Here is a 27,244-nt window from a genome sequence, read left to right as displayed (position 1 = left end):
GGGGACAAGAAGTATGGAACAAAAGGCCTGTCTACGGACAATACTTTTTTAATAGGTACAAACTCAATACAGACATAGACGACCAAAACACTATACAACATAAAGAAAAAATGTTTTGGCAAATGGAGTAGAAATATTTTCTAGACATATGAGTGATAATGAGGTAATTATCTAAGCTCTCTCTTGCTTTCTTCTTCTCCAAAAAACACCTTTACTTATCCACAAACACCTCTACCGTTCCAGGAGATTTGTCTTCTTTTATTTTTTTTTCTTTCCTCTCCTTTTCCATTCCCTTTTGTCCGCTTTTTCCTCTTGTTTCTGCTTCAAAAATATCTTTCAACATTCCTTTTGTTTTCCTTATTATTCTGGGGCTGTAGACACCTGTCTCCGTCTTTTCTAGCAAATCTTCAATTATGTTCAGGTTATTTATTACATCTTGTAATTGTTACATTTTGTACACTTGGGTTGTAGGCATCTTTGACTAGTCAGCGAGGAATGGTACGATTGCCCAACGTTCCGCTTTGTATATGTCAAGAGCGGACATGAAGTCCCCCGCACCAACTACACATATCATATAAGAAACAACCCATATGGATACTAGCAGGGATATAAAATTTTACTATTTTACTTTGATATAGAAACCAACACACTAATACCAACAAAACCCAATATACACATACTAATACACAGTAGATAAGGAAAGCTATTTTCTCAACAAAAAGAACGCACCCAAACAATCACCAGCCCTACAAAACACGTACCATAACACTCAAAGTGAATTAGTATTTATAGTCAAACTACTCAACTTTCTCACACAAATATTCAGTGCGGTAGGGTGTTTTGGCAAATTTTGTAAGAGAAAAGAAACACACACATTTTTAGGCAAATAGATCAGTTTCTCTTTTCTAGAGATCTTATTAGCTCTGTTAAGGGCCTTTTTTTGGCTCCACGTAAATAACTGCACCTCCATGTTCTAGCACCTCATACATAGCCTCTTCTCCAGTAATTATCCCGCTTGTTTCTTGTTTTTGGGAGCGAAAACTGGGATGGGTGGCCTCATCGTCCCAATTCTCACTTTGGGGAAACTGAAGGCTCTTTCGTCTTTACTCTACGATGTGCCTGAGATGATGAAGCTGTCTTTCTATCCTCTCTTCCCCATTTTCAATTTGAGGGACAGAGGGTCTCGATGGTGGTAATGTTAATGGTAGTTCGCGTTGTGGTGGTTTCCTCACCACAGATATTACCTCACAACCCTGCTTGAGAATCAGATGAGGAAAAAAATCTTTTTTTCACCGTCACTCTTTCTTTTATTTCACCACCACTTCTTCTGCTAAAGACTTGCATTTTTTTATATTGTATTCATGGCTAGCTCATCCAGGAGGCAACAAGTATACACCATTTGGATTTTGAGTTCAATCAGTGTTTTTACTCTGCTCATTGTTTCCTTATTGACGAGTCAGCGGTGCGCAGACATACTGTAGAACGCCACGCTTAATATTCATGAAGAACGGACGTGAAGCATCTACCACCTTACACAAAAGCTAACAATATACACCATAACACAACCAAAATATTGATTTCACGGACCTAAAATAAACAATCACTATATTGCCGTCAAACACACTCTAGCACCAACAATACTTACAACCTTACACCATTCACACACTATCATGCAAGCAAGTGAAAATAATTGTTTCTAGAAGCACCTCAGCAACAGGAAGGGTGAACATGCATTTTGCTGAAAAGTCATATGCTTAGAGTAAAAGATTCTTGCGAAATGAAAAATGTCACTAACGCTAAACCAAAGCCTCTATTTTTATCAAGAGTTTCTCTAACTGGGTTAGTTTTTTTTGTTACTTGGTTTTTGTCGAAATTTGTATGTGCATTTTAATTTACCAACCTGACGTTTCATTGAGGTCGCACCTTCCCTGCTGCTATAACTAAATCATTATTATATCAACCAAATATTTTATCATGACCTACACGTTAACTTGTTATAGAATCGTGTAAATGTATTGTTATAATTCCGTGTGGAGTAGATTGTGTTTTTGAACAGAGGTTTTTCAACTCAATCATGTCCATATCCCCACTACACCATGTCTGATGAATATTTCTCAGACTATGTGTATTATCTCCGTTAAACACAACTAAAGTATTAAAGTTATCTTTGATCAACTTAGGTATGTGTGTATATCTCTGAGTATAATAAATCACATTAGTATTTGCATTCCTACTTCGAGAATTTTTTAAGCTTGATTTGACTGTTTATCTAGCATTACATTATCATATACTAGGAGATTATTAATAAATCCGTCAAACTCATATTCAGACCGCATTTCATCAATATCTGTATACTATTAATAATGTCATCAATATCATCATTTAGTAATTTTGCATTTTCATTAAAATCATTAAGTACATTTTAGCATCTCTGATCATCAACTGATGGTGCAACTATATATAACTTGTCCCACTTAAGCCAGTTCATTATCAAATCAAGTAATGATTGTGTTTTACCTGATCCAGAAGGACCAATTATTATAATTATTATGGAATTCGGTAATGCTGAAATATGTTTTACAGGCGCTTGTGTTCGTGTCGCTGAGAAATCAAAGACATCATGTTGTAGCAATATAATACATAAAATGAATCTATGTTGCGTTGAATGTAGAGCACATACTCATACGAATATGTTGACAAAGATAACAAAAATAAACGACGCGCGCTTGCAGGTAAATGTATAAAATGTGGCAAAAGAAAATAGAAATGTATTTCTACCAGTAAAACTGGTGGATCTCGCTACTTCATTTTGAAACTTACCATGAACACCATGGGCTAAATACCCAGGAGAAAAACATCTTCCAGGATATAATTATTGTCGTCCTGGTAAAAGATTTGATATCCGACTTGATAAACTAAATCAGCCAAGACCTGGAGAATATCCTATATATGATATTTATCGAGCATGTCACGCTCATGATGTAGCTTATAAAAATACTGATTTACAAAAACGACATAGTGCAGATCTGAAGTTGATTAATGCATTGAATTCTATGAAAAATAAAACGTACAAAGAATCACTATTTAATTCGTTGGTAAGATCTGCGATGAAAGGTAAATTATTATTCGGAGCCGGTATTTAATAAACTAATTATTAAAATAATGAAATCGATTTATTATAGCCTAAGGGGATGTTGGAAAGGTAGACAACCAATTAGTAAATTCGCTGATGGAGCAAATGTCACACGTTCTGCTGCTGAAGCATGGTTAGCACGACAGCCAATACGGCAAAGTTAACTACCATCACCTAAATGAATCGTGTACGCACATTTTGATGTCAGCATTCACAATGAATTTCATCAAGAAGATATTTTTTTACCACATGACACTATCAAAATATGTAGACGTCAATTATCATACAAATACGCATTAAATATTGTTGACGATGCAAGTAAGTATAAGGAAGCGGAACCTTTATCAACTACAACAGCAGCTGAAGGTTTTCTCTGCTTTCCAGCAAATTTATCAATGAGGACCCTTACGATGGTCACAACTATTACAAGTTGATCCTGGCAGAGAATTTATTGGTGGAGTAACATCGTTGATGAAGCAACTTAATGTCAAAATCAGACGATGACATACTGCAATTAGTAGTAATCAGGTAATTGTTGAACGTTTTAATCGACCACTTGCTGCGCAGGTGTTTGAGTATCAATGCGCAAAGGAAATAATTCAGGATATAGATGCCGCGAACGGTTCGCAATATTACCAAGTGTGATAGCTGCGTTAAATAATGAAATTACTCGAACAATTGCCATGAAACCCGTTAATGCAATTACATAAGAACACATACCAATACAGCGACATGAATTTTCATAACGACCAGTATTAAGTAATGTGACTGTAAGATATTTATATGAACCCGGTGAACTTGAAGGTGATAAAAAGAGCATGTGATCTTATTTGGAGTATTACGACACATAACATTTATAGCGTGGTAAGATCTACTGGTAGACCTGCAATATACAGACTAGATTTAACTGCTACTCAGCCTAGATTCGTACGAGAGCAATTACAAATAATTCCTGAAGACAACAAATTACCACCGCATTCACGTTTGTAAACTAGCATATCGGCGAAGATTGCATGCAAGACAGGTCAGCATCAAATTTTTTCGTGTGTATGACCAAACTTACTATTAATTCTGTCTACCGTAAATTGTCTCGGATAATTATTTGAATACTGCCACAACATTACTGCGTTACAGCTCGAACAAAGATTAGTATGTTGTTGTTTTAATGACATTATAAATTCAGCATCAAGATCAAAATCACGTTTAGGTTTTTTTTTTGTCACACTGTTTATGACTAACTTTTTTCTTTACTTTATCATTGTCAATAACATATCCAACACCTTCGGTGTTGCCAGTAGTTTCTGTAAAGTCTATGACAATTCTCCGCAACTGAGATATCCTTCTGACTCGAGACGCTGCGAGATTTCTAAATTCGACTATTCTATACGATCATTGGCGATCAAGCATTTGTATCAGAGATTGTTAATCCTTGTGATGAATGAATTGTCATTGTGTATCGTAGCTTCCATTGAGTTTTGTCCACGGCTGACAGGCTCTCAACAACATTCATATAAACTAAGACAATGTCAATTAATACAAGATTTTATATTTATGTCGAATCCGGTATACCAACATCGATATTCTGCCTTTGCATATCAACCGTTCGATAACATGATGGTATGGGTAGATTTAACTTTATTTATTTATGTATCAGAAATAATTGATGTTGAAGTGTAATACTGACCATTTTTCTACTTGCAACTATTAAGTTATTTAGTCTCCATAAGTTTCAAAAAATGATCATAGGATTTTCAGAAATTATATCACGCATTATTTCACACTAACCTTTATTCGGTTGTAGTCTGATTAACTACTTAAGCTCTCTTAATTCGTGATCAAGCGAGCTATGATTATCACTTATTTATTCATAATAATCAAAAATAATTTTTAGCCATTCGTGTGGAGACTATCCAACAATAGGTGGCGGTTGGCCATGATTGCCACACATTATCACAGCAGTATTTATTGTCAATAACCAATCAAAAAATATTTTAAAGCGTTTCTAATGATACAGTGCATATTTCATCCCGAACGATAATCTTTGGAATACATTTTTCTCCCATTCGATAAGGCGTCGATTTATTTCCCTATCATCGAAGAATTTGTGATAAGTACATGATTTCATGTTTATTTCTCTAATTTTCCTTGCTTGCGAGTCTGTGTGTAGGGGTTAAAACGACCATAGTGAAATTCCGAAATAGTTCAATCATGCGAGTTGTTTTACCAGATCAATCAGGTCCATTGAGATAAATAGTTTCATGTCTGGTCACACGATCTTACACTGACGGCGCAGATGACACTATTGATATTTGATTATTCGTTTAATAAATATATTAGTTTTCAAGTCAGTAGATTCAGAAAAATCAAGTATGTTTCCTTGTTTTATTCTCAATTTGCCCCATTTTGCAAAAGTACCGATTTTCAATTTTTCAAACAATTCTAAATATTTTTATTGATATAAAACTCTCACAGCAAACGCAAAAACTCTATATATCATCGATAATAGATTTATCGAAACGTACGCGACATTGATGATATTAAATGAGTAAACTGTCGTGAATCACCATCAATATAACTCACAATTTTACCTAATTAAGTCCCGTCCGATAAGTTGACAATGCTTCAACTTATAAACGTATTTTTTTGTTGTATAGCAATTATAATATCTTACTGACTTATACATGTATTTTTTCATTGCATCAGTAATTATAGAATCTAGTTCAGCATCATATATAATTAATCATGTACAATGTCGTTTATGATCATATGATCCTCCTTGGGTAAATTTACCGATTATTTTTCTGCCAAGATCTTTTGCGATTTTATTTTCGTAATCGGCTATATCGGGATTTTCGTTATCCGAATATTTCTCGTGTTTTGGTAACCAAACTTCTTTTTGCGGAGATATTATATAATTGCTTCACTTATTGTCAGAAATATCAGTATTTTTACATCGAGCATATATCGTAATAATACTGTTGGTGTCCATATTTGTATTGAAAAATGTTTGTCAAACCAGACATAACAAATTGGATGAATACCTTCGGTAAACTTAAATGAGTCGATAAAAGCGAATCCAGTCAGGTCAAAATCTGGCAATGGTCCGTTTAGCGATACTCTGGTCATTTTGTGTGTGGAACGACGAGATCGCTCAAAATACCTAGATTACTCTCCCATAACAAGACAACTTTCGGGATAAGACGCAACCATAGCAAAAGTAATAAAATATTTATAATCCTTTTTACTATTCCATAATCGACCGTGTCCATATTTGTCACAACTGGATATTATATCATTGAGAAAATCAGAGTTTGTTTCCACGAATTATCTCTTAAGCAAAATGAACATAAGGAACTGCAATGTAAAACAATTACTGATTAATTGTTGAGCATGATCGGTATATTTTAAGATTTTTCATTTCTTCGTGGAGAGATTCAGTACGATAAATAACGCCATTGGGTCGTGAAAATTGTTTATAGTTTCCATCAAAAGAACTTTGAAATAACCATAATGATATAGGATCGTTTTTACTTATTTCGCTAATAAAATAAAATTTGTCTCTTTGATAAAATTCATCAATTTGACTTCGTGGTAAGATTGTTACTGCATTGGTCCACTCATGCGCATTGTGATCAATAATTTCAATCGAAGCTCCTTTGGATTTATACTTTTATTCGTATAAAATGTATCCGGTTATCGTCTTTAATATTATAGGGAATTTTTGTTTCCATCCTGGCTCAGCGACATCATTGAAAGATGCTCTGGTATCCGTAACTATTTATCCGTACTCTTGTGTGTTACGTCTTTTATCCGTGAGACAAATTCCAAAATGGTAAAATTTCAACTACTCTTTCGGCTGCACAATTTAGTCTTGAAAATTTCATTTGTTTTAGACTGTTAACGCTGGGTTTATCATTTATCAAATAAATTCCATTGATAATTGCTCTTACATGATACGCTGGTTCATAATACGGTTTGGCAATACCAGCCAACATTCTTGATTCTTGGTTTGTAATTTGTGCTCAGTATGACATTATGTTTACTATGAAGGATAGGATCAAATTTGTGACGGATAATCCAGGTATTGTCTGTTTCTGCTAACAAACTTTACCTTGAAAAGATATTTTCGATTGTCGAGATAATTAATGATCGTTGCTACTCGTTTGTCGTTCATCGTAATATCGACACCATGATTTTGAATGCTGACCACATATGAGAAGCGCCATTTTTGCTAAATTCTTTATGGGCGTAATGAATATTATTAATCAAGGTTTTATTGTTCGGATCTACCCGAGCATTTATCGTTAAGACAGGGGATATTCTGTCAAGATTAAATTTATCTGTATAAGGCTTAACCTTAGATAATCTCTCGAATTCATCCATTTATATATGTATATATATATATATATATATATATATATATATATATATATATATATATATATATATATATATATATATATATATAATGATTCAAACAAAGAATAAAAGCAAGTGGTTAGTGATAGTTTCTTTGACTCCTTGTAACAAAGCCGGCGTTAACGAATTAAGAGGACATCATTTGCAAAGCGTGCGTAATGGAAGTCTAGGACCAAAACCGTGTTTGAAATGAGGTGTTAGAGTGAGAGGAAGCACGCAATTGTGTGTGCAATGTGGTAGTAAAAAATACAGAGAACTAAAACAATACTATGATATAAAATAAAGGCAGTGACAAGATAACACAAATGTAGAAGATTATCTAACTAGATTTTCAAAGAAATAATTTAGGCTTATAATCAATTAAACAAATAATATTATATATTTGGAGAAGAAAGACTTTGCAAATCATCCAACCATTAAAAATAATTAGGCAAATCATGATTGTGTAATCAAGCACTGTGAACTAAAAAAATACAGTCGTATATGTTATTAATACTGGTCATCTCATATTCAGTAACGGGAAAAGTAAAATAAATTTTTGCCATAGGTTAATACTTTAATGTTTCAATGGATTAATCGAAGATGGTCTTGTGATCGATCACATTAACAGCATGAAAATTGATAATAATTTATCTAATCTGAGAGCTATCACTCAGAGCCACAACTGCAGATTTGGAAATACTGGCAATCATTCGAAAATTGCATGATCAGTTGTATCTACAAATATAGAGACTTTCGAAGAAATAATATTTAAATTTATAAATTTAGCGGGGAGATATTTTGTTCTTAACTCGCGTGCTGTAAAATACCTCGAAGATAATATATACAAATTTGCGTTTTCAGGAAAATATAAGCAAAATAACCATTCATTATTGAGAGAGATAACTGTCAATATAAGTTTTCTCAGTACAGTAATAAAGCAGTTATCAAGCTTATATTAGTATCTATTTATTTAATTTATTTTTTGTAATCGTTCAGTAATTAATATTAATTATGATACAAATGTCAATTTATCGTTTCAAACTGATGTATGACGACTGGTTGTTGATGGGTTACTAAAAAGTCACAGTGAGAGATATGAACGTATGAAAACGCCTTTTTTCTACTTCCAAGAGAGAAAAGTTTGCAGTAAATATTTCTCCATAACCTCCTTTACCTACTACTCCCAAAACATATAATTCTGTAAGAAGAGAGATAAATCTGTTGTAAATATTTCTGCGTCGATCGCAATTTATTTTGTCCTTGTAATTAATTAATGAACCATCTGTGTAAGAATTAATATCGTTGAAGTAACATAATTGTTTAACAGTTCAAAGTATAGTCTGATAATACAAACACGTTTGTTTGTACCCCCCCCCCACCGAATTATATAATGAAAACCTTTAATGTGATAAAACGTGCAAGGAACTTATTCAATTCATTCACTGATTTATAATTTCTAACCTGACTCTGAGTAGAGTGGCCCTAACATCGACATCTTATGGGCTTTTCATGCTTAACGGAAGTTTTCAATGCAATAGACGGACATGCTCGGATCCATTTCCATTTTCATGGCCAAGTCAATTTTCAGCAAAGGAGTGTATCACGACTACAGATGTACATACATAAGTCGTCTGCTTTCGATATTTACAATGTCGAATCAAGCAAAGGAAAATGACAACTACTCTTTTCACATGGATTGAACAAGAGGTTTAATTTTTGTGTTCATGGATGCAGACGGATATAATTCCAAAATCTCAACGTTATGTAATTTACACAGTTATTCAGGCTTGCCGAACAGAATGAACTACGTCATTATGTTGTCTGGTGGAAACAAACTAGCCTGTAGTGTACACAATATGGCGCCGTGTTAGAAAGGAAAGTCCGTTAAGCATGAAATGGTGCATTGGATGCGAGCATTAGTGCCATTCGGGTCACAATCAGGTCAGAAATTAAAAATCAATGATTCAATTTAGTTATGTGCACGTTTTATCACATTAAACGTTCTTGTTTTTGAAATCTGTAGGGGGATACAAACAAACGGGGATATATATAATTATTTTATCGACGTTTGGAAAATAGAAAACATATCTGCGCTGTAATTTTATTCAGTATGTAGCGATCCAGCATAGGTTACATTATAATATTTTCTGAAAAGTAAATCTGTAAGATTGGAACGTGGCGTAATACTAGAATGTTGAATTCATATACCCGAGGTCTGGCGGTCGAAACCCATGACCGATAACTGTCGATGATTGCGAATATTTAGCAATTATTTTATATAAAATTGGAGGCCCAGCCCATCATCGAACTTCAACAGACAAAAACACCTTAAAGACCATAGGACCACGTGGTGGGTGATGTTTTGCACACTCCCGGAGTTGATTATGGGGGGGTGGTGGTGCAAAAACATGTTGAACGTAGAAAATGCTCCTGTATATGGTGTGCCGTCCACATAATTAAGGTTTTATGTATATGTGCATTCCATAGAATTAAGATTATATGTTGTGCCGTCCTTAGAATAAAGATTGTATATAATACGCTGTTAATATGCTTATACAAGGCTGTAAATACATGATTATATACAATGCTGTAAATAGGCTTCTATATGTATTTGTGCCGTCCTCAAATGTTTTTGTATCTGTTGTGCTGTCTTTATAATTACGATTATATGTATATATGTTGTGTTGTGTAAAATATATCACCTTCTGATCTTGCTAAGTGCACAGGAGTTTGTGTCATCCTCCAAACTGGTTAATGATGACCTAATATATTTTATTTTAAATATATATTTTATAATATATATATATATATATATATATATATATATATATATATATATATATATATATATATATATATATATATGCATACAATAAAATGAATTAAGAAAACATTAATGACATTGTTTCTGCATTAAAAAATAAAAAAGACGGCATAAAAGTTCCACTTGATCGAGAGAAAACGATGTCTGCCTTGGAATCATTACAAAATCATAAATTTTAAGATAAATATACAATAACTGTTGCATATAGATTTATGAAAATTATACAGCAGGCTACGTCCATAGTCAACGGGGTGCCAAAGAAATCATCTGCGATTTTATTCATGTTGAAAGTTTATACGAGTATTAAAATCCTATTTACGTGAACGTCATACTAGGCCCGCAACGTGGATAATTTAGCATCTACTGTGCATGCATATTGTTTATTGCAGCATTTTTATCAGATGTTGGATCTCTTAAAACAACTATTTTATTTCCGTTCCTGCTGAGTTAGCATGTCATTATATCGTCAGTGTTCCTCAAACGATTAGCAACACTTTTGTAGTTTCATTTATGATAGTTGTGATTGATATACTCGAGTTTCTGATATTACCATCATTGGTAAAAACAGGAATATTATCCGTAGTAGCACCGAGAACCCTACGAACTGTCATTCCATTTGATATTACTCCTTTTGAAAACACCGTGTTCATCCTGAAAAAAATATCTACTTCATCTTGGTCCAGAGAGGTTCATACTATCAGCGAGTTCATCTTTAGTCGCGTAATTTCACAGATCAGTATCATCATATTATTTCTTCCTTTAAGTGATGCCACTAAGAAAAGAACTTCCGTTAATATTCAGCATTATTCTTTAAGATCTGTTTAAATAGACGCGGTTACTAGTATAATCATGCACGACCTTATGTGGTGGTAATGCTGATTTTGTTACAGCATTGAGCACATTAATTACTTCACTACCACATATTGGTGGTTCAGTTAATGTTTGTGCTGGCAATGATGAATACAAAAGTGGAATTGTTCTGGAGTTTTTTTAAAAATTATCTTCGCAGAGGAAGCCCATATTAATCAAAATAAATAGAACCAGGTGCATCAAATGCGTATGGAACACAATGAGTTCCTGGACCAGAATTATTATCAAGATTTATGATACCTGTTTCAATATTGTTCAGTTGTTTTGGTAATTGGTCACGCAGAAAAACACCTCTGAATTTTTTTAAATATTTCATTGTTTAGAAGCATCGAGTAAATCAAAATTTGACATAAGGCAAAACTAGCGAAGTGTTCCTGGAAGTCTCAGACCTTTTTCCGTATCGATGAGGCGTTCCTGGTAATCTTATTCCCATTACCTTTCTATATCCTTTTCCAGTTATGTTATCAACAATCATACTACCAAACCTTCCGGAAGTACTTCTTACATCACCAAGTGCAGCTGTTTTTGCAATAAGTAGAGCTGCAGAAAGTGGAAATATTCCACCAATATTAATTGAGTCTTTAATAAAGATCAGAGAAAGATGAAGTTGAACTCAGGTTTTTGATTGTAAAGCCGTATTAAAGTGTTTAAATTGAGTCTTCATCAATGATAATTTGCTTGGACCAACACCAGAAATGTACTCATTTTAAGTAATATTTTTAACACATTTACAAGCAAGATTTCCTTGCAATTTTCCACCTAACGGGGAGTCAGAGAGATATTAACGAGTCATTTGCGGCATTTATATAAAATGATGAGTGATTTAATTACATATTTTCTGCTGGTGTGTCAATGACTCTCATTTGTCAACCAACACCTTCAAGTATCATTGCTTTGTCGCAGAGTATAAAAGCGACTGCTCTGTAACCACCAGCGGGCATTCGAGCTACACGAGCTTGTAAATGTATATCAATGACATATTGCCTGAATACATCTAAATTTCCAATGCAAAATAATAGATCGGATATAATATTGTGAAATCCCGCTGAGATATCTGTAAACCAGTGTGAACATCAGTGTCATTAACTGATGATAAACACGTGCTACATGATTTAGTTCAACATTTATTTTTAAAAAATCTTTTCAGATCGTTCTTGATGCTCATCTATCCTCAAAGTAACTTCAGAAACTCAAAGTGTGTCAAATACCATTGGATTTCGTTCCTGTGAATCGATTCTAGCATTTTCCTGAAATGAGATGAATATTCGAAGCGGTGCAGAAACTCCTTGCTGTGAAGATATTTGCCATGTGAATAATCCAGCCGCATTGCTTTCGACGCTATCTGTAGTCATTGGCAACCCATACAACAATGATTTGCCACCTGAATTCATAAAAGCAAGTAGTATTTCTTCTTCAGCAAGTGACGGAGTCATTACTGGCAACCACAGAGTCAGTTTTGTTAGTATTTCTTTACCAGCATCAACTGCGATTTTTCGCCAGATTGCATCTTTTTCAGTGTTTTTTCTCAGAAGTACCACAGTGTGTTTAGCTCCAAATTTAACTTTTCTAACATTTCCACAACATGAAAAGATATATGATAATGGAATTGCAATGGAACAATTTGTTTAGTCATTTCACATTGATCTGCGTACTGCGAATCCAGGGTTGTAATTTTCGTTAGTCGACGCAACTGCGTCCCCAGCTGCATTTAGCGTTACGTTTCTATCCTCAGGCTGATCAACGGTATCCTAAGCAAACATCAGCTGACCTGGGATAACCATATGAATATCTTGACAGACCCAATATCGAGTTAGAAATACCAACAATTTAGAGACACGATTCAATATGTTTTCCGTCAATCATGTATATAGCACTGTTAAATAATGCCATAATACTCTAGTTAACAAAACCAGGTCAATCTTAAAGTCTCTATGCTGTATCATCCGCTTTTAAAAGTATACCGTCTACGTCGATAAATGTTTCAGCAGGTAATAAATATCTGCTTGTATCTTGAACTTTTAATTCAATTCGACCACGCTGATTTGGTACACGTGTGTCATAAGAACAAAATTGATAACCTCTTATAGATTCATTTTTAAGATCCGGTGCGTCCATATCGAACGCTGGGTCCGATATAATAAGAGAACGAAATATGTAGCGATCCAACATACCGCCAGTAAATAATCTTTGACAAATATCAGAGATATAATTTATTATTTCTGGCGAATTATTTCCAGCACGCTTTCCGCCAATCAAAATTTCTAATATGTCTACGTCAGAAAGAATCTTGTTAGGACAAGCAATAAAACCAATTACTTGAGTAGTTGAGTAAAACTAACTTCCAGTTGATTCTTCTGCTTCTTTCCTACTGGCGAAGAACCTAATTCCCATATTGGTCTAATTCTCTCAAATTCCGGGTCCTTTTCTTTTTTTTTATCTCGTTTAGCTTCTGCATTTTGTTTACTTTTGTGTTCAGCCTCTTCATCACTTATTGTTGGAGATGTTTCCTCCTGTAATTCTAATAGTTTGTGTGATTCTAGCCGTTGTGATTTTCTAATATAGTTAATGTTAATTATTTCACCAGTAAAGTAACTATACCTTACATCTTTCTTTTATCGATCCTATCAAGGTTATAACGTACTTTATAATCCCATATTTATCAGAGTACACATGCTTCAAAAACGCTTCTTTATTATAATAACAATGCACGGCAAATATAGGTAAATATAACTCTTTAATATTTCTTATGTTGGAAATACCATCATCGCTAAATTTGTCAATTGCATAAATATTTTCTTGTTCTGATGTATCACCCTTTTTAATACAAGCTTGTTCAATATATTCAAGAACTTATTTATCTATCTCGAACGTATGAGTATCCTCTACTTCATCTGAAATATATTTTAAGATCTTTTTTGTTTGTTTAGTTCTTCTTGCTATCTTTTCAGTTTGGTCAGCAGTTTGTTTTGACATTGAAAGAAGACCTTCAGTAGTCTCTATAACTCTCTAGGTTTAAATAATTTTTCTGTATCTTCTGCAAATTCTACCTGAGACTCCTGAAGTTTTCGTCTAATAGAAACACGAACAGGAAGAAATTTCATAATTTCTTCTAATCTCTCACGAGCTAATCTAGCAGTATAAGATTCTGCACCAGGTGCCATTATTGGTATATAAATAATGATCTAATTATAGCAGCAGAGAGGACGCAACCTCAGCTAGACATCGGGCGGGCAAACGAGATCCCGCGTAAATTAAAAAATAAAACCACAAACGCGAAAAATAAAGTAACATAAAAAACTACACCCCCCGAGAGAATCTGGGAGAGAAACACTTGTAAAGTTAGAGGCTTAGGTTTATCGTCAGTGACTATTTTTATTTCGTATTTTAAGCAAATGACGTTTCAGCAAAAGGTCTGTTCGCCCTCTTTGCTGCTTGCAGGATAAAGAGCAGAATGCTGTATGATAGTCGTAGTTGTAGTAACAGTAGTAGTCATTTCTTACGTAGGTTTATTAATTTGTAAGTGCTTTTGCTTTACAATGATGGCACGAACGTAAATAGGCATTGCTCAAATATCATACATGGGATATTTAACAACAAAGTGAAATTCATTTTCTTTATCCGCACAAACTGTTTCCAGTCATTCATCATATCGGATATTTTGTTAACGTTCCTATATTTATCATTTTCGGAAATGAACCGTTTCTGAAACTAATTAGTAAGTGAACTTTGTTCGCATGTTTAATCAATGCGTGACTTGAGAACTCAAATAGTTTCTGATCTTATTATATAATCGTAATATATTCATTACATTCGACCCCCAGTTTAGTTTGTGTTGGTAAATATCTTACGTTGTTTGAATTTAAATGAGTTTTAATCATGCAGTTAACTTTATTTAAACCAAATCTATCTCTTTCCATATGAAAACAGTAGTTTGTTTTTATTTTATTTACCCACCAATCCCTTTTCGCCCGATACCCATAGCGGGCAATATTAATGTATTAGTGATGTATCTCAATTCAATTGGAATAGTTTGGAGCAGAACTTAGTTCTCGTATCGTCCTATTTACAGTGACAGTCTACTTAATATGTTAAAATTAAAAGCATATGCAATCTGTTTTATAATACCAATAGCATATTTACACAAATGTCGTAACTACAGTCTTGGCGTCAACTGTTTTATTAAAACAATGAACATCCAAACTATAGTTCAAACTTGGTGAACTATTGTTACCATCTAGTTGATATAATTTGTATAGAGGTTTTGTAAACAGCTTACCGAAACAAGTAAGACTTGTATTCGAACTATAAGTGCGTTTGCAGCTTGTTCCGCTCCACTTTATTGACACATAGATCATGATATGTTAGAAACGAATAAGCAACAAGTGTTGTATATTTTATCATGTCAGTCATTCAAATCAGGCAACCATAATGACATAGTTCAAATCCAGTCAAAAGTATGTATTTTCAATACATTCCAATTATAGTGTTTCCCTGGTTTATTATCAGTTCCAGATCTTTTAATAATCTTTCAGTTTGTCTAGTATTGTTTCTCGAATTGCAACTTAACTGTCACCATACAACAATATAATTCATGTTTCTGTCCTGCGTTTTGGGGTTTTCACACAAGCTTTGACAAAGGCATATATACCTTTTATAAACGTAATAATTGACAACTAACAATTTCGTTTACTAACTCGTAATGAAGTAATCTAGTACCAATATAGTATAATACTTATTCATATTCAACACAACGAGCATACTCTCTACCTCTACCTCTTTTCATCATAAATATTCATGTCAGTGTATTCTAAGGTAAATATTATATACAGTGGCGTGTTCACGTCTAAAACAACAGAGTTCTTTGCCTAGGATATCAATGTATGTGACCCATTTACCTAGTATTTCATTTAAAATATGTTACTAACTTGTTTGGTACGATATAACATAACGTTACCCACATTAGATGAATTTGTCAAGTCTTATTGATTTCACTATACATTTCTTAAATATTTGAAATTAGATTACCTGTGACTTAAACAAATCGGAAATAAAGTGAATTTCAATTTCAAAAGTAAATTCAAGCGTTCAGAAATATTTTAAATGAATTCCTATCCTAAACAAAGTAACATAATAAAGCCAACAGCAACATATTTTCTAAAAAGATCAACAAAACATGTACGATATAAAGTGAAAATTTAAAACCAGCTTAAAGTATTATGAGTTATCTCCCAGAGAGTCCTTAACGCTCTACTAGAAATCAAAATATATAGAGTTTCAAATGAATTTCCGTGGTGATCGAGATTAATTTCAATTTCGAATGTACTGATATGTCAATAGTTTTGAGTCTGCTAATGTACCAACAGTTTTGATTTATCACACTGATTTGATCCAACATGTCCTTGAAATGATTCTCAATGACCCAGACATAGTCATTTAGAAAGCAAAATCAAATAGTTTTTTTTGCAATTCCGAGAATTTTTTTTTTTAAATAGACCATGATATGTTAGAAACGAATAAGTAACAAAGGTCGTATATGGTAAGTGTCAGTCAGGCCAATCAGGCAACTATCATAATACCGTCGTTCAAATCCTCTCAAAAGTCTTAATTTTCCATACAATAAAATTGTAGTGTTTTCATAGGTTTCTCATTAGTTCCAGATGTTGCAGTGCTCTTTCAGTTTGTCTTATATATTTTTAATACATAATCGTCACCATACGACAAAGCAATTCATGTTTTTGTCGAGCCATTTACGGTTTTCACACAAGCTTTGACATTGGCATATACAGCCTTCAAAACCGTAATCATTTATTACTACTAATTACGTGTTTTAATTCAAAATGAAGTAAGCTGGTACCATTAAGGGCAAATGCCTGTTCATAATATCAAAACGAGCATACAATCTACAGAATGTATTTTCATCTGACATATTCATCTTGGTGTTTTCTAAGGTAACTATTAACTACAGTGGATTATTCACGTCTACAACAATATTGTTCGTCATCTAGAATATCACTGTATATGACCCAGTTACGTAGTCTTTCATTTCAAATAGAAGTTAATAACGGTCTTGGTACGATATAAAATAAGTTTATCCACTTTATATGAAATTGTGAAATCTTATTGGTTTCACTATTCCTTTCTCAAATATAATATTTTAGAATACCTGAGACTTAAAACATTTTGAAACAAAGTGAATTTTAATTTCAACGCAAATTCAAGCTTTCGGAAATATTTTAATGTATTAATATCCTAAACAAAATAACACAATAGAGCAAACAACAAAATATTTTGTAAACAGTTCAACAAAACATTTGCGATTCAAAGTGGAAATTTAAAACGAACTTACAGGGTTAAGAGCTAACTCTCAAAGAGTCCTTTAGGATCTACCGTAAATCCAAATGTACAGTTTTCTAAATGAATTTCCGTGGTGATCCAAACAAATTACACTTTTGAATGTGTTGATTTGTCAATATCCTCTAATATGCTAAAGTACCAATTTATATTAATCATTAATTGTTATTTTTATTCTCAGGTTTTAGGTCTATTACAGTGTGAATGCTACTCCCATCAAGAACATAACTTTCATTAAAACAGAAATAGCATTAATATTTTGAATATGACGTCTTCGTTTCCTTTTTTTAAATGGGTTTAATATAATATTCAGTCCATACATGGCTGAGAGAGATGTTTAGGTAGGTGTGAGTGTATGTTAGTGTGTGTGTGTGTGTACAATGACATCTGTCAGATTTTTGTTAGACGGGAAATATTCTATTTTTTATTCAGATACCCTATACCCAACACATCATTTGAGAGGGACACTGTGAGAAATATTATCACGGCCTAAATAATTTGCATTGGTGTGGTTTTTATTTTTTCCGAGGACCGTTTGCAATAAGATTAAGAACATGACATTGGACTATGTTGCAGGAGAACATACGATGCAATATTTTAAAAGGAATTGTGGACACCAGAAACAACTCTCGTACAATAATTAACTGATAAAGTTAGCCCAAAAGACGTGATCTCACGTTTGTATGACTACATACATATCTATCCATTTAGGTAATATTTCCTCATAAATTTGGTTATGCAGTCATGAAATTGGATGCAATTATTAATTTTGTTTGTTTCAACCGTCTACAAAAGAAGGTAAAATCATGACCTACATGTATGGTTCGGTTAATTATATTCTTTGATTACATTAGGCTCACATTTTGAGGTCTTGGACACTGTTCAATGTTGAATTATGAAACATTGTTATTGTTATATATATTAATGGCACAAATTATTAGCAAGAGGTGGTCAAATCCACGTATTTGTTAACATGTATGCATGTTTTATATAAGAGTCATGTCGCTCGTCATTATATAGTTTTTCATGTATCACTGGTTACAATAATTCACATTGAACTAGTGTGTACCATTTATTATAATTCTCATTGATCTCCGTTTTTTGTTCACTTACACACTTGCATGCAGTTATCAAACTTGATAGAAGCATTCATTTTCAAGAAGTATGCACATCAATTATAAATACTCAATATCTCTCAACATATCGCATTACATTGATGAAATACACTTAATCTATTTATTTATATATACACATGCATATTAAACATTTCTAAAGGTGTATATAGTGACCCGTTGTTTTGTTATGTGTCTTTGATTTGTATTTGGGGAATAAAAACAACTAGTACAGTTCAGTAAAGACAGTTTTCTGCAATATTTTCGTTTAAAGTAGACATTAAGAGGAAATGTTATTCCATTAGGAATGACACAAATAAATATATTTAAATAAAATATTAATCCGTAATTTTTTGAATAATACAATAGCAGCATTTTTTGGTTATTGCTTTTTTAGGCAATGTATACAATGCTTGAAAACCCATTATGTTTAATTATACCTTATATATCATAGTGATCTGCCATTGCAGGAATAGTTAATTTTGTAGCGCCTTGCCGTGCTTGTAATCATAATAATCATGATACCACCTAAGCACGTATATTTAGGCATTGTATTGTTATGTGGATCTGAATGTGAATTACTGTTCTAGGGTTCTGTAACTAATATACTGGGGCACGGCATTTCTAAGATAGGTATGCCTATAGCCCTGTAAGAATGATGACGGGTAAATATTTTCAGAGTTTCGTTTCTAAAATTATGAATATATTTACCAATTTATCCAAGATTTATCTTGCATACAAACACTTTTCACTAGCCCAGGCTAGCTGGAATTAGATTTGTCATCCATACAATATATTTTCTCTCTGATCAATTAATTCGTATTGCAACTCTTCCTGATCAGAAAGTCATATTAACTTGGGGTTTTCAAGAGAAGATATCTTTGATATATATATATATATATATATATATATATACATAGAGGGCCAGTCATCGGAGGCAGAACAATTAATAACTTACCTTTTGCGGATGACATTGATGGACTAGCAGGAAATGAGCAAGAATTAGCTAGCTTAGTAGAGAGCTTTGTCAAAACCTCTGCAGACTATGGCATGGAAATTAGTGTAGAGAAGACCAAAATTACAACCAACAACATCAAGTGCATCAGCACTGATATCAGGATCCACGGTACAAAGCTAGAAATAGTCCAAAGCTTCATTTATTTGGGGGCAACTGTAACAGATGAATGATCGAAGCCTGAAAAACTCTCCAGGATTGCACAGACAACAACAGCGCTCACAAAACTTAAGCCCATCTGAAAGGACAAGAATATCGCACTCAGTTCAAAAGCCAGGCTGATGCACTCACTGATGATATAGATAGTTCCCTAGTCCTGCGAATCATAGACCATAACAGCGGACTTGTAGTAAGGGATACAGGCTTCACAGATGAGATGTTTCCGAAAGATCCTAGGCGTCACATACAAAGACATATCACCAATGCAGAAATAAGGCAAAGACTAGCCATTAGGCCTCACGATGACCTCCTGATCATAGTGACAAAATGGACACTGCAATGGTATGGGCATTCTCACGTTGAATAGGACTTGCCAAGATAATTCTACAAGGAATTGTACAAAGTACAAGAAAGAGAGGTAGGCAAAGAAATAGGTGGGAAGATAACATTTGAGAGTGGACAAGCTTGACATTGAGCGACGCACTGAAAAAGACGTAAACTCGAGAGGAATGGAGGAACCTGGTTGTTAGGTGTCGTGCAGTGCCCCAACGGTCCTCCAAACCAAGGAACTCATGATAATGATAATATAAATTCAGTCATTAATGATAGGTGTGCCAATCGGATAGTCAATATGGCCGTCATCTTGCAAATCATATTGTTCTTACCTCTGAGTGAATGTTCGTATTGGCATATTGTTTTTATATATTGCTTTTTACCAAACAAATATATATTATGTTTGCGGTGCTGACATCATGTGTGACTGTTATGGCAGCCATCACATAATACTGCTACTTTCATCGGATAAATAGAAAACCATGATGACAAGTGGTTTGAAGTACATAATTTAAAATAGAGCCTGACCAGAGAGGCCTTTTTTTTGCTCAATACATTTATCTTGGGTTCTGCAATTATGGACAAATTGGAACCAGCCATACAAAAATCTCGTTTATGATGCTTTTTACTGATAGCCACATGGAATTCAGAGATAGCTTTGGCCTTAGCATAAATATGTTTAAATTGTCCATATCACACGATTCGTAATAGAAATGTAACACAAATCTCACTTTTGGATCAATTAATTATCAATTTTGCATCATTTATTTGAAGTGTGGAATTTAGAATTTCAACGGCATGGTAGATTGTATTTGCTGTGTAAGAAAATCAGGAAAAAAGTGCTCATATTTGAGGGACAGCTTTTTAGTTCCTTCTTTTCTTGTTACGGCATATTTGAGTGATTCTGGTCCAGATTATTCATAATTTCTAAAGTCGGAAGATTGATTACTGGAAATTCACTACAGTCCGATGGAATTATCAATCGATTAAATCCTCAGTATGTGGAACAGGTGCAATTAAATCGATTCCTTCATTGTCCTTGCTATTTCCATCAATATATCGATAATCCATTTATGTTCTTTAACATTTCAGGAGCACTACCATGCTACTTTAGACCACTCATTTTCTTACTGACTTTGTAAGGACAATACTATCTAATAGGAAACAAATGTTTAAGAATGAGCATGAGAGACGGAATCCTGTCAGAACGATACAATTTCGTTCCGTTGTACTTTTAGCATACCTTAATTGACTGAGTAGAGTACAACCTCACTAACCTTTAACAGCTACTCTTTGAAACTGGAAAATGATCGACAAGATTAAATTATGAATCTCTATTTTGAAAGAAATTTAGATTTAAATTGCTTCATTGGTCCACACACAGTATGCAAAGATCTGCAATATTGTTGCTCCGAAAGTTATGGTCAATAAAACATTAGAATTAGATGAGGACACAAGTGTCATTTTAACGCATATTTGATGATATCTATGAGTAATTATTATCTTTAAGGAGTCATAATCATGAGAGAACTGATGATAAGATTATCGACAGATTGTTTGCTAATAAACAAAGGAATATTGATTTATATACATTTTATTTTAAATATGTTTTAAGTATGCTGATCACTTGAACAGTTACAAGTGACGGTCTCCTTGAAATGCATTCCACAATCACTTTGCCTGATGAATATTAGCCCCATTCATCGTGATTCCAGTTCTACGAAAAATAAAAAATAAATTATTGTTCCCTGTCAATATCAATAGACCAAGTGAATTGCTTTTGACAAGTTCCTCGCCTTGGTACCGCCCAATGTTCAAAGCTTTTAGCTTTGAAGTTGTATAGATTAAACGTGGTACAATTCATCTTCCAACGATACATCCACTGTTGTGTTCCTATCGGCCCGTTCAACGTTCTTTTCGGATTTATTGTGCGTAAGTGTCGATCTACTGCAGATATGATATATTATTGTACCATTTCTGCCAGACTGTGTATGATTTTATCACCCTTCATAACTTCTTTTAACACCACCGTCAAAAGACTGTTTGCTTGACCTTATGCAAGTTGCATAAGATCGTAAAAACGCCATATATTTCTGCTCTGTTAGTTTCGACAGTGCTTTACCGATTTAGTAATTCAAGTACATGCTTCTGCTTTAATTTATGTTTTCGTGTATAAGCAGTTGAATATCTATTGAAATGATTATATGCAAATTCAAAGCAAGGACATCTACCATAATTCTTGTTTTGTTTCTACTATTCACCTTCAATAAAACGTCATAGGAGCAAGTCTAAGATTCTGATTTAGCTAATTATTCATGTATTGATTTGCCAAAATAATACAGTACTTGTAAGGAACATGCTAATATGCTCATAAAACAATTGCTGTACGCATGAAATGGACGGTAATAGCTATCATCATTTCGGCAATAAATGAAAGTAAAGACGGTATAAATCAAGGGAGATAACTTACGTCTTACCGATTCATTGGTGATTATTCGGTATCCTGTTATTTTCTTCAGCCAGGTCTTTGGTGCCGAACAGTTTTATGCACCGTAAACAGCTGGTCCAACCACACGCCGTTCACATCGGATCCATTGACTCGAATGCATATTACAACAACACCTTCATCATCTGTACAGCCGTTCCGACATGGGGACCTTTGGGTCGAATAGATCAAGACAAATATGATTTACGGGGAGCTTACTGACAGAACCGTCCGTTCTTCTAACCCTACCGTCTCTGATATGCCATTTCGGTGACAAAATTTCAGTGATAAATTTATATTTCCAGCCAGGTCTTTGGAGCGGCCTTTACCTGTGAAAACTGGGCCGTATTTTATATCAGATAATCAAAGGCGGACATTCGGCCAGGCAAACCAGCTGGACAATTCTGCAATTTCCAGCCTTCTGTATGTACACTGCCTGTATAAATGTCATATAGTGATGTGTTAGGTGAATAAGCTGAATAGTTTGACTAGAAGTCGCAGAGACATTCTACAAATGCATCACTTTGGTGACAGGTGCTGTACGTAATCTAAGAGGAGTACAATTAATTTATACCGTACCAGTTTGTTCAAGAATAACTCAATATTTACAACACTGAATTTGCAAATTCGCATTTCATGTGTTATTGATAATAATTACATTAGGAGTAAACTATTTAATTGGTTTATGCGACTTTAATTGTATTACTAGTTTCATTCTCAATTGTATATTTTTTGTAGTGTTCAACGTTATTGTTGATACATATATTAAGCCTGTAAAAAATGAAACGGGCAAACAAATAGACATATTGTGCAGAGTTGATGGATATAAAATTGTTAGCAATGAAGGAATGCACTATTTATATATGTAGCTTTGCCTCAAATAGGCAAATATAGCTAGGAAAATGTAGAGTTTTTCGAACATGTCAACACAACATATAACTTAAACTGACAAATAATCTGTGATAAAGAAGAGTAACCGTTAAATCATATATGAGGGATGTATGTACGATAAATTCAGAACTTATGACAAGTAACAGGATATACCTGTATGAATGCCCGGATCGAATGACAACGCAACACTGATGTATGATGACAATGTATATAAAATGAACTAATAAAAATAATATATATATATATACAGCGATTCTTTCACGCTCCAAACATACGTCTCATTCAAGTATTATATCCAAACATTCACAGGTAGGAAAACACAAAATGATTCATATGAAAGTGAGAATCAAATAATCTTCTGGAATTTAAGTGAGACTCACATAATCTCATGTAGTCAAAAATAAATATTCAAATAATCTTATGTAAGCAAAATGACTCAGTTATACTCAATTGAAACAAACAATTGAAACGAACATTACTCAGTCATTTGTACAGCCGTATGATGGATATATATATATATTTGTAAAACTTGCAAAATGTGTCCACTGACAAACCACACTGAAGAAATCATATACAAAAACAAACTGCGTAAGAATATGTCTGGATCAACAGACAACGGAGCTAGATGCACAGCTTTGCGACCCGTAAGCTCAATCAAACGATAAGTGGGGTAACGGAGATGTTTGTATGTATAGGGATCATAAACTCGATCATTTAACTGGACTCTGCAAAGGCAATGCACATGTTTATTGACAGTAGATTTAGAAATAGTGTCAACGCATTTGTTAGTTAATAATAACCTTATCTGACTACACTATCCACTATATGTCATGAACCTTGTATGATAAGGCCCTACGTACGATATACATTCCATCCCTAATAAATGGGGAGAACTACATATCGTTCAGTGGGAATTTGATGTTGACGAGGTCATAAAATGGATAAATAGGTAATTGTATTAAGTTCAACAAGTATTGGAATCACTAACTAAATGGGTCTTTTTTAAATAACATTTTCGAAGTGGAATTTAACTCAACTGTAATTTTTGATGTGTTTACGTAAACACGTTTATCTAATCTGAAGTGATATGCTGCGAGACAAAATTACACCACTTTTTTGCAATTATGCAGCTTCTAAAGAGAAACGTGTATGCCATTTAGATATGACGGTTGATTGGACACTATGTCACAATAGTTGTCATTGTTTTGTCTTCATTGTGGAATTGGTATGATATTTTTACATGTTTATTTATGTTGTCCTATATATGAGAGATACATTTACATAAGTTACATAGACTGGCACACGTTTACTTGAATATTTCAGTGACTGAAGTGCTGATCATGGTTATATCTATTTCTATTTCGTTTATAATCAACATTACAAAGATCTCTTCATAACGTGGCCGTACACTTGTGAAGAAACGACATTCAATAATATATTTATAATGTTACATATTACAGAAATTATACAACGATCAGCACTGAACCAATAATATACCCAACGTTACGAGAGCAGAGGAGGCAAGCAGACCTTTTGCTGAAACGTAACGTTGAAAACTACAAACCTCATCGAAAAAAAAAACTAAAAACATAAGGCCACTGACGCTAAACCAAAACCTCTTACTTTACCGAAAGTTTCTCTAAGTGGTTTAGGCTTTTGTTACCTTATCTTCGTCTTTAGTGTTTTTGTTAAAATCTGTATGTTTTTTGTTTACCCGCCTGAAGTCTCATTCAGGTCGCGCCTCTTCTCATGTGATAACTAGATAACTGTTATATCAATAATGGCATCTGGTGCTGAATCTTTTACAGTTGGATTAGCTCGAAAGAGATTAGAAGCAATTTAGATATTTATTTATGTTCGTGATTCTGTTAGACGAAAACTTTAAGAACATCAGGAGTCTCAGGTGGAATTTGCAGAAGATATAGAAACACTATTTAAACCTATTACAAAAGTTACTGAGAGAATTGCTGAAGCTACTGAAGGTCTTCGTCCAACGTTAAAACAAACTGCTGAGCAAACTAAAAAGATAGCAAGAAGAACTAAACAAACAAGAACGATTTTAAAAGGCATTTCAGATGAAGTACACTGGAGCAAAGGTCAGTCCATTTTTATTCTGCCTATACCGCCCTCCTCCTAGCAGACAAAAACAAGCTGACTGAATCTATCTTTTGGAGCAGTTTCAGAATCTCATCGAGTATGGAAAATCGTTAGGTGGCAACCTGATTATTCTTGGAGATTTCAACTTTCACTTTGACTGTTCCGGAAACCCAAATACATCATAGCTCCTAGATTCCATTAATGTGTTCAACCTCAAACAGTCAGTTAAACAACCCACCCATAAACATGGTCACATTTTAGACTGGATTCTTCATAGTCCTGATAATAACATTCTACGGTCCTCCCTGGTATCCCATGAACTTGCATCAGTTCACCTTAGGATTATGTGCCATCTTGACTTATCAGTCTCCAACCCTCCACCTTTATTTGCTACTGAGAGAAACCTCCATATGATAAATAGAACCAAATTAATGCATGACATTCAAACAAACCTTACAACATTGCTTAATTCCTACAGCAGAACAAACCGATAACTGCCTGCGTTCATTGCACGATAAATATGCCCCAGCTACCAAGTGCAGAGGATCAATTCAAAAGTGTTCTCCATGGTATAGCAGCGTTTAGGACCAGCATCGCACTTCTAAAAGAGATTGCTGTAAAGCTGAAAGGCTTTGGCTTTCCTCCAGACTCACTATTCATAAATAAATCTATGAAGCCACTAGGAAGAATGTCACAAATATAATCCATGCAGCGAAATCAGCCCACTACACAATTAAAATCATGGAAAGTTCCGGCTGCAAAGAGTTCTTCGAGATTACTAACAAGCTAATGTCAAGGAACAAATATACACCACTTCCAACTACCTTTTCTCCATTCGACCTTCCGGACATGTATGCAAATTTCTTCCGTGACAAAGTACAAAATATTAGAGATAAGCTTGATACCATAATTGTAATCGACTCGTCGTCACCATACAGTTGGGATACAGAATTTGAGCGGCAACCATTAGCAGCATTTGAACCTGTCTCTATGGATTTTGTACGTACAATCGTGATGAAGACTGCAGTAAAGTCATGTGAACTTGATCCAATTCCAGCATCACTGCTGCTTGAGTGCATAGACCCAGTATTGCTTTCACTAACTAAATTAATACCTCTCTCTCATCCGGGGAATTCCCATCATTTTTTCAACACTGCCATTGTAAAGTCTCTGCTGAAGAAACCACACTAGACCATACCGATTTAAAGAACTAATCTCCAATTCATATCAAAAAGCTTAGGAAAGGTTGTTCTATCTCAGCTTGTATCTCATCTGAATTCAAAAAGTCTTTTTAGCAATGTACAATCTGCAGATCGCCCTTGCCACATCAATGAAACTACTCTTCTAAAAGTAGTTAATGACATTCTCTCTGCTTTGGATAGCGGAAAGATTACAGTATTCACCCTCCTTGATTTGTCTGAAGCATTTGACACAAAGGACCATGCTATATTACTTCACCGTCTCCAGCATGTATTTGGCATTCGTGATACAGCCTTACTGTGATTCAAGTCCTACTTGGTCAACAGGACACAACTTAGGTCTGCAAATGGAATACATTCCAAGACCAATTGAT

General features: G+C 34.1%; 1 protein-coding gene across 1 annotated transcript in view; it reads right to left on the bottom strand.

The window, feature by feature from the left end:
• Positions 1 to 211: 211 nt before the first annotated feature.
• Positions 212 to 27,244, bottom strand: part of LOC149771167 (dynein axonemal heavy chain 2-like) — a 54,136-nt gene continuing 27,103 nt past the window's right edge. Inside the window, exon 4 of the mRNA XM_089948788.1 lies at positions 212 to 405. Coding sequence (XP_089804914.1) covers positions 212 to 405 — 194 coding nt within the window. The remainder of the gene's footprint in view (positions 406 to 27,244) is intronic.

This window comes from Sinohyriopsis cumingii, unplaced genomic scaffold (genome assembly GCF_028554795.1).
Source record: "Sinohyriopsis cumingii isolate HCF-2022 unplaced genomic scaffold, ASM2855479v2 utg002080l, whole genome shotgun sequence".
NCBI lineage: Eukaryota > Metazoa > Mollusca > Bivalvia > Unionida > Unionidae > Sinohyriopsis > Sinohyriopsis cumingii.
Note: the sequence above shows the minus strand (reverse complement) of the source record. Positions and strands in the feature narration are given on the sequence as shown.